The sequence below is a fragment of the Etheostoma spectabile genome, chromosome 1, assembly GCF_008692095.1.
Source record: "Etheostoma spectabile isolate EspeVRDwgs_2016 chromosome 1, UIUC_Espe_1.0, whole genome shotgun sequence".
Classification (NCBI taxonomy): Eukaryota; Metazoa; Chordata; class Actinopteri; order Perciformes; family Percidae; genus Etheostoma; species Etheostoma spectabile.
The window spans coordinates 27,338,266-27,346,427 of NC_045733.1; the positions used below are offsets into that span (position 1 = coordinate 27,338,266).

An 8,162-nucleotide genomic window follows, 5' to 3' on the forward strand; every position below is an offset into this window, starting at 1 on the left:
TTGCCCCCCCCCCCACCTCCCCTCCCCCCCCTTCCATCTACCCCTGCGAGGACGACAGAGACAGTTGAAGGTAGTCGTTAAAAGAGGAGGATATTTGACGCAGATAGAAGGGGACATTTCAATGATAACATTAATCCTTTTCCTGTTTTGTTTAGTGTTTTCTTCTTTGCTTTTATCCCCTTTTCTTAACAGGCACAATGGGGAAAGGAGGCATCATCCAAGCAGGCAAATGTCCCGTGGGCTTTTCTGTTCACTACTCTGGGAATCAGAAAAACAAGCTCAACGACCCCGGAGGAGGTTCTTTCAGGTACAACTCTTCTCGCCAGGAGACCGACTGTAGAGCGGCTGTTGTTCCTGGCAGCCGTCACATGGGGGCAGCATTTCACTAAGATGCTTCCACATGACTACAGGCTACACTCTCAGCTAAGGCTATGAGTGTTTATCCCAGTTGCCTGCCTGGCCTTCTGGCTGGCTGCCTGCCCCGGCTGACTGGCTGGCTGGTTGATCGGTGGTCCTTTCTCTCTGCGCCCACCACATAGCAACACACTGCGAGCCAATAGATCACCCTCGCGATCGCCCTCCTTGTGTCAGTGTCACAACTCATCGACAGAATCACAAATGAGCTACGTCTTAATTTAGAAATACACTAATTGTGTCCAGATGGTTGGAATTTTTGGATGCGGTTCTGAAAATACCTATTGGTTAAGTCAAACATACGGTGTTTAGCCCGCAGCTTTGCTCTCTCTCTCTGTCTCTCTCTGTCTCTCTCTGTCTCTCTCTCTCTCTCTCTCTCTCTCTCTCTCTGGTCTGTCTCTGCTTCAGCTGGGCTTTTGTCTCAAAAACATAAAAGGTTCATCGCCCACATGCTGGCCTTTGTGGTTCATGTTGTGTGTGAGTCTTTGTGTATTTGTGTTTGTCTGTTTGCAGCTTGTGTGTGTGTGTGTGTGTGTGTGTGTGTGTGTGTGTGTGTGTGTGTGTGTGTGTGTTTGTTTGTTTGTTTGAATATATGCCTCTATTTCACTATGTTTGTTTTTGTTTGAGTCCCTGCTTGAGTGCACATGAATATGTGTGTATATCCTGAAGATCAGAGAATGTTGTGTATGTGTGTATTGACAGGAGCAGGGGTTTAGGATTGCCCTGGTGTGACCGAGCCGGGGAAAGAAGAGTCTGGGCCATTTGGGCCAACGGGTTCATGGTAATGGCTCCCATATCCTGAGGCGAGAGGCAGAGCCCAAGGCTCTGATTGATAAACCAATAAATCTTTAGCTACGTTGGTAATTAAGCTGTCAGACTCGCTTGTTACTGTCGACCTTTTTCCCCCCGCGGTGATCACAGTGGCCCTTCACACACAAACGCACTGGTTTCAACATGAGCCCAATATCACACAGCACCACTGTCACGGAAGAAGCATGTCATTGACATTTTGTAGCATATTTTCCTTTCATCCAGGTCAGGTGATAATCTGCCTGGTCTGCATATGTGTTTAACAAGCTACACAATGGCTGGTGGTCCCTAAACAGCGTTCTCGCTTCAGTCCATGTGTTTGTCTTCACATGCAGGTAGTTTGTTTCTTCAACACGCTCTCGCTGAACTTCCTTGACTCACATTTTTAACTTCAGTCAAATACGAGGTTGATATTGATTTAAATAATGTCAACGTCTGTTGACATTATCTTCACCTCTCCTTTGTTTTGTGTTATCTCGCTCCCTTTCAGTCAGCATTCTCAAACATCTTGGAAACGGCTATGCAAATCATTTTATTACTATCATCTTTCTTCTTACTTTATGCCGCAAACAGTGCACTTCCAAATCGACAAAGGCTTACGTTAGAGAGGAGCAAACGTGAGAAAGTGTGAAAGTGATCGTAAGAAAGATCAAAGAATCCACTGAGGACGGCCAGCCTGGTCAAGCAGCATCCACCAGCCTCAACAGCCTGCATGGGATTCAGCTGTAGTCGGGGACTGATGTGTATATGGCTGTCACTCTGAGCCAGTGGTCCCAGCGGGCCAGCTGTAGCACAAACACACCCATACACACTGCAGGGCTTGTGGGGTTTCCAGTGCAGCTCCAGTGTGTGTGTTTGTGTGTGTGTGTGTGTATAGTTTACAGTACAGAGTGAAAGCAGCTGTCTCTGTTCCCTCCTCCCCTCCTCAACTCTCTGTAAACACTCGACATCCGCTGTAATCACAGGCGAGCCAGCCGAGGCCCTCAGCCCTCTGCCAACCTCGGAGCTCAGCCCCAGCCCCTCAAATCCAACTTTGGCCTACATGGTGGACACACATGCATGCGAATAAACACACAAACACTTGCATAGTTGTATAGGAAAAGACACACACAGACACACATAAGGAACACAACTTTTTCTTTACCAGTCACTGTTGCCAGTGGATTTCAAAGTTCACCAGCCCTTTTTCCATCATTTACCAGCAAAGTGAGTTAATTCTGCCTTTGTGGTGACATCTTTTGTAGGTCTTTAAATTGCTATGTGATGTGCCTATTTTGCTAAAACTGCTTTATAAATATATTTGACTCAATTAGAACTTAAAAGTGAACTCCCAACAGTTGTTGATGCAGAGACTTGGAAACACAGCAGCCCCAATATTAAATTATGTTCAGAGTGGGTGCTGTGCCACTATAACGCTCCTTCAAAAGAAATTCATGAACAAAATGCTGGCACCAGAACATCTTGAATGCTAATATATTTGTATTGACGCCCACATCAAAATAAGGTATTTTGGCAGACACCATCAAAATATCATCTACATTACACACAGCCAGGTTGCAGTTCTGACAAATTACAGCTTGAGTGTGGGTGGTCCGTTGAATTAAATACAGTTACTTATTAAACATCTAGCTGTGTTTTTTGCTGGCTTTGTTGTCCCCTCTTGTGCCACCAGTGCTGTCATCGGTTGGATCATAAACACACATCCCATCAGCTGCCCAGTGAATCTGTGGCTGCATAATGGAGAATATCTCTCTAGTGGTCCATGTCTCTCAGTGTGGGTGCAACTAGCCTGCTTGCCCTGGGTGTAAGTCACAGGGTTCAAACACGGGCCCCCTGCCTGCGCACAGGGACCTTTATCCACGGGGATGGGGGGAGCAGGAGATCTGGACGCACCCCCACCTATCCACACACTCAAACACACAACCTCTAAATGGCAATGCAATCGTCTTACCACCTATGGCGTGCCCTCTCTCAAACACAAGCTTGATATGGAAACGACATGCATATGTATTCATGTGACCGCTGGCTCCATGTCCCCAAGCCAACCCAAACCAATAACTGAGAGGCTGCTCTTTTGCTTCTGTGCAAGCTAATTACATCTTTGCTTTATTAGCACAGAGCAGAGGTATAGTCGGGAATATTTTGCATTTCATATCTCATTCCCTCCTTTTAATGTCAGACCATTTGGCATTTGATTTAAACCCAGCTGATCCCAAACAGCCAGACATCCAAGAAAAAGAAATATAATAGACTCATATAGTATACTCAGAATATTAGTAATGTTCTTGGATACTAGGTAATGCTTCTTGTACCTAAGCAGTGGTTGCCAGTGTAGTAATCCCCCTGCCCTGTGATACTACTGACATATTTTGTATGTTACCCAATGTAGATTATCATGCGTCTACTATAAGTACATATATTCCGACTGGTAAAAATGAGGAACACTTGCTTTCGTCTCAGGGATTAAGGGATTGTCATTGCAGGACAATGGGGGAAAGAAAATCACTGCTCCTATGGCTTCATGTAGCATATTCCCTATTTCATTAGTGTTGTTTGTATATGAAAAGACCACTAGAATCCACTTCACAAAATTATAAATGGACTTTTATCTTTTTTTAAAGGGATACATAAGCATATCTTGTGTGCTAAATAGACTAATGTTGCCAGTTTGCAGAAAAATATACTTAATACAGTTAATAGACCTTTGGAGTGTGTTATTTCCATTACGTTAAAGAAGTCGTCAAGTTAGGTTGGTGTTTCTCATTTAAAAAAAATATTAAATGACTAAGCTATTAAGCTAGCTATGTATCAGATTTCTTTTTTTTTTTTTACCAAGATAACCTAGCCTGTTGTGTGGTCTCCTGCCCACTGCTGAATTCTAGGTGTCTTGCTTCGCTTTGCTTGATGCACTAGTAAGAGAGTAGATTTGCCCAAAAAGAGACAAATTTGTATTCAACAGATATGTGTAAAAGCATTTTCATTTATTATAATCAGCCATTTATTCACAGTGTGTTTCATTTGTTGTCACCATTACTTAACAGGAGAAAATAATAAGGTGGTCAACCTGACCAGGCACATTTAACCTGACTACTATGCAATCGTTTTAGGCTGTGGTGGCAGCAGCCTTTGTACTTTACCTGAGTGAACATGGCCTCAGGCATGCTTTTTTTAGTTTTCCATGATGATGTGATGAGGAAAGGTGCACAGACTAAGGTGCAGCGCAGGGTATAATCATATGTATCCATGTTTGTGTTGTTATGTAGATCCTCACTGTGAAGGCATAATTAGACGGTTTGCTCGAGCAGAGGAGGAAGAGAGGAGAGAAGGTAGAGAGAGGTGTGTGAGGTTCAAGGAGATGCTCTAATCGTCTTTGTCAACCTCCTGCTGTGGTGTCAAGTTTCATATCGGCTCTCTGTGGCCGCACCAAGGAGCAGAAAGGCCTCGGTGGGGTGGAGTTGGCTGATGGCGTGTGCCCACGCTCAGGCGCCTGAAAGAACTTGGCGCCCCGCATACACAAAAGCACAGTAGCACACGCACAAGCTCTGTCGTAACCAACATCGGTTGCATGATTGTAAATGACTGTGGAGGTGAGCCAGTAAGTGGCGAGAGGCCTCTCTGTGTGTGTTCTAAGGTTCTTTGTTCCATCCGTCAAAGCCACTCTGAAAATCCACCGCTTCCTTTAGGCCAGTCCTTTAAGCACAACAAGTCACTGCTCAGCTAATTCAGGCCAGAAACACAATCATTACTTGCCAAGTACAATAATTGTAGGGAAATACTGAATGTCTTGGTGACAACTCACAATGAAAGTTACTGCCTTTAAAGGACGTGGGGACCTTTTTTACTGTCAAATGCAACAAACCAAACACACATTCTGTATGTTTACCCTCTTCCATGTCTCTGCTAATATGAAATAGCATGTCAACAATGGGAAGTCAGCATTTAGCCTGTGAGAAATGGCCAGTGCATCAAGAAAATACTAAGTATAGTGCGGCAGAGCGCTGTGCAAATAGTTTGTTGACATTAGTATATGGCCAGATTCATCACAGCTCGGTGCCAATCCTCAGGAGCATCCTTACCGAGCTAAACTCTGTCCAAACTCTCTTCATCTCCATGCCTCACACAAAGAGTGCCGACACAAATACACTCCGCAATGGAAATTCTGTGCCATTATGACCAAAGCTGTAACAAAACAAATGCATATTGTCATCCAAGGAAATATTCATGGATAAAAGCAGGAATACATTTTGATAATGTTGGGACATGAATACTGATATTTTTCACCCATGCCCAAACTGAATTATGTTTTGATAGTGGGTCGAGCCACATTGTGCCTTTTCTCTTTAGGATTTTTTCTTCTTTTTTTCCTTACATTTTGTTATGACCATTTCCCCCTGTACTGCAGCCTACAGCCTGTTTAGCATCCAATCCTATTATATAACTGTGGAGGGTGTAGGCAGTATAGAAAGACCAACCAGTAGGGGTCACTAATGCTGCGACAAGGACAAGATCCCTATAGACAGCTTCCCAAATGGGCCTTTCCCCTGCACCCTGATCAGTGTTCAACCTTCACTAACTTTACTAACTTTAGTTCACCCTGAACTACCTTGTACCGGCTGTGGCTCAGTGGTAGAGCGGTTGCCTGCCAATCGGAAGGTTGGTGGTTCGATCCCTGCCCCTGCAGTCATTGTCGAAGTGTCCTTGGGCAAGACACTGAACCCCGAGTTGCCCCCGGTGCTGCGCATCGGAGTGTGAATGTGTATGATTGTTTATCTGATGAGCAGGTGGCACCTTGTACGGCAGCCCCGGCCACAGTGTATGAATGTGTGTGAATGGTGAATGTCTCCTGTAGATGTAAAAGCGCTTTGAGCAGTTGTTAAGACTGGAAAAGCGCTATATAAATACAGCACATTTACATTTACATTTACCTCTGCTGCTATTTTGGATTGTCTTTTTCACCAAGATAAAAATTCAAAATCTGTAATTCTGTCTAGATAAAGGACATCAACATGCATCAGCATACATTGCCTATTTTTCTTTTGTGTTTTATAATATATATTTTTTACTACATATATCAATTTACGCCAATCTCAGCACCAATGGATCACGTAATACTCTGTCAGAAGAGATCATTTATTTGGGATTCTACAGTATACTAGAAGTTGAATGTTTTCCATTACATGCATTTTGCTAATCTGTGATCTTTCCTGGTGCAGGGATGATGATGACATCAATGACGTAGCCTCCATGGCCGGGGTGAACCTTAATGAGGAGAGCGCAAGAATACTCGCCACCAACTCTGAACTAGTGGGAACGCACATCCGCTCATGTAAAGACGAGGCCTTTCTCCATCCGGGACTTCTCCATCGACGAATTCTGGAAACAGGTAGGATAAATGAGAATATCTTGCAGTGTTAGCAGTGTCGAGACTCATAAACTCTTAAATGTTCTTAGCTGCAGTTAGAGAATGCTAGCCTCTCCGAAATAAAGTGGGAAAGAAATGTATTCCCCCCCACCCTTCTACTCTATACAACAATCCAGAGATGAAAATCCAGGCTGTAGTGGTGATGAAATCACTAACTCTTGTCTTTTGTCTTAGGAACATGTTGTTGCTGTATTTCTAGTGTCATCACTAAAGATGAAATTTGGATTGTGTCTCCTTCAGTGGTTGAGTATAAGCCTTTTCTTGTTTGGCCTCGGTTTAAATTTGATACACTTAACAATTCTTTCACCTCCTTTAATGAATTCTTCAGTGGCTGTCTGAACTCACTGGACCCCAGGCACATACATAAATACTTTATGGGTTTGTCTTTTGAAGGCTGGCTGTCAGATTGTCCTCTGGACTAAAGGAACAGAGTTTAGAGGAATAAGACTTGGCAGTGAGATTTTGATTCTTTCTCTCTTTTTAGTGGATCTTGACACTCTGAAGGCACACCGTATTGCGTGTGCTAATCAATACAGGCGGAGAGGTCTTGGTTTGTTTGCAGCATCACACGAAAATGATAGTGTCTTCATTACTTCTTTTTGCTACTGGCAGTCAATTTTATTGCTTGAAATATACTTTAGGCTCTCGCTGCACAGTGAAACCTGTAAAAACGTATTATGAGCGTTATTACTCAAAAAAAAAAAAAAGCGTGTCTAGCATCTTGCTCCTGTGTATCATCAAACATCAAAAAACACACAGTTTAATCACACGTGACGGGGAGTCTCGCGCCCTCATCTTGCTTTATCTCAATTAAAGTATCTTTAGTGTAGCACGGACGCCTGGGGTCATGTTTCGTTATGTGGACTCTTGGCATGGTTGTTATCCAGTCACCTAGGGGCATAGAGGTTATTTAAAAATATAAATCTTTCCTCAGGGGTGCACGCAGCATGATACAGGGCAAGACGCTAGGGCGCCCCCTGCTGGGAAAGTGGCACTTATGCAGCGTTGTTGTGTCAGTGATTGGCCTCTCCACGCTCTCAGCTGACAGCAATCCGAGGGAGGCTCCCCCGGCCTGCCAGCTCCATTCAATCAGAAAGCCTTGGCTTCACAACTCTGTTCGGGATTCTCATTTACTGTGGAACATCCTGCTGAAACTTCACTGTGACCTCACCTGCCCACTGGTTGCCCCCACAAAAAGAGTACCACTACCAGCATCTTTTTTTCTTCCTGAGTCACAATTCTTTTGGCCTTTATTTCCTTTTTTTTTTTTTTTTAAATACTTAATAATATAATATTTCAGGAGAATATGTTAGCTGCCTCTTTCGATACCCCCTCTTTATTTTCCTCTTTATGTCTCTCTGTGTCTCGATTTCTCTCAAACAAACACTTGTGCCGCCCTCCTCTCCCCAAATCTCTCTCCCCGTTCCCTCATAATTCTTCAGGCTGGCCCCTTAGCTTGGTATGGGTGGGGGGAGGCAGTTGCATTTCTGAAACTGCAAAACAGCACTGCACCCCC

The 8,162-nt window shown here is 44.0% G+C and overlaps 1 protein-coding gene across 3 annotated transcripts in view; it reads left to right on the forward strand.

Annotated features, from left to right (window-relative positions):
• LOC116690257 (transcription initiation factor TFIID subunit 4) overlaps positions 1–8,162 on the forward strand; it is an 86,633-nt gene that overhangs the window by 19,916 nt on the left and 58,555 nt on the right. For all 3 annotated transcript variants that reach the window (XM_032517073.1, XM_032517081.1, XM_032517090.1), the window contains 2 exons: positions 193–307; positions 6,438–6,607. In XM_032517073.1, coding sequence (XP_032372964.1) covers positions 193–307; positions 6,438–6,607 — 285 coding nt within the window. The remainder of the gene's footprint in view (positions 1–192; positions 308–6,437; positions 6,608–8,162) is intronic.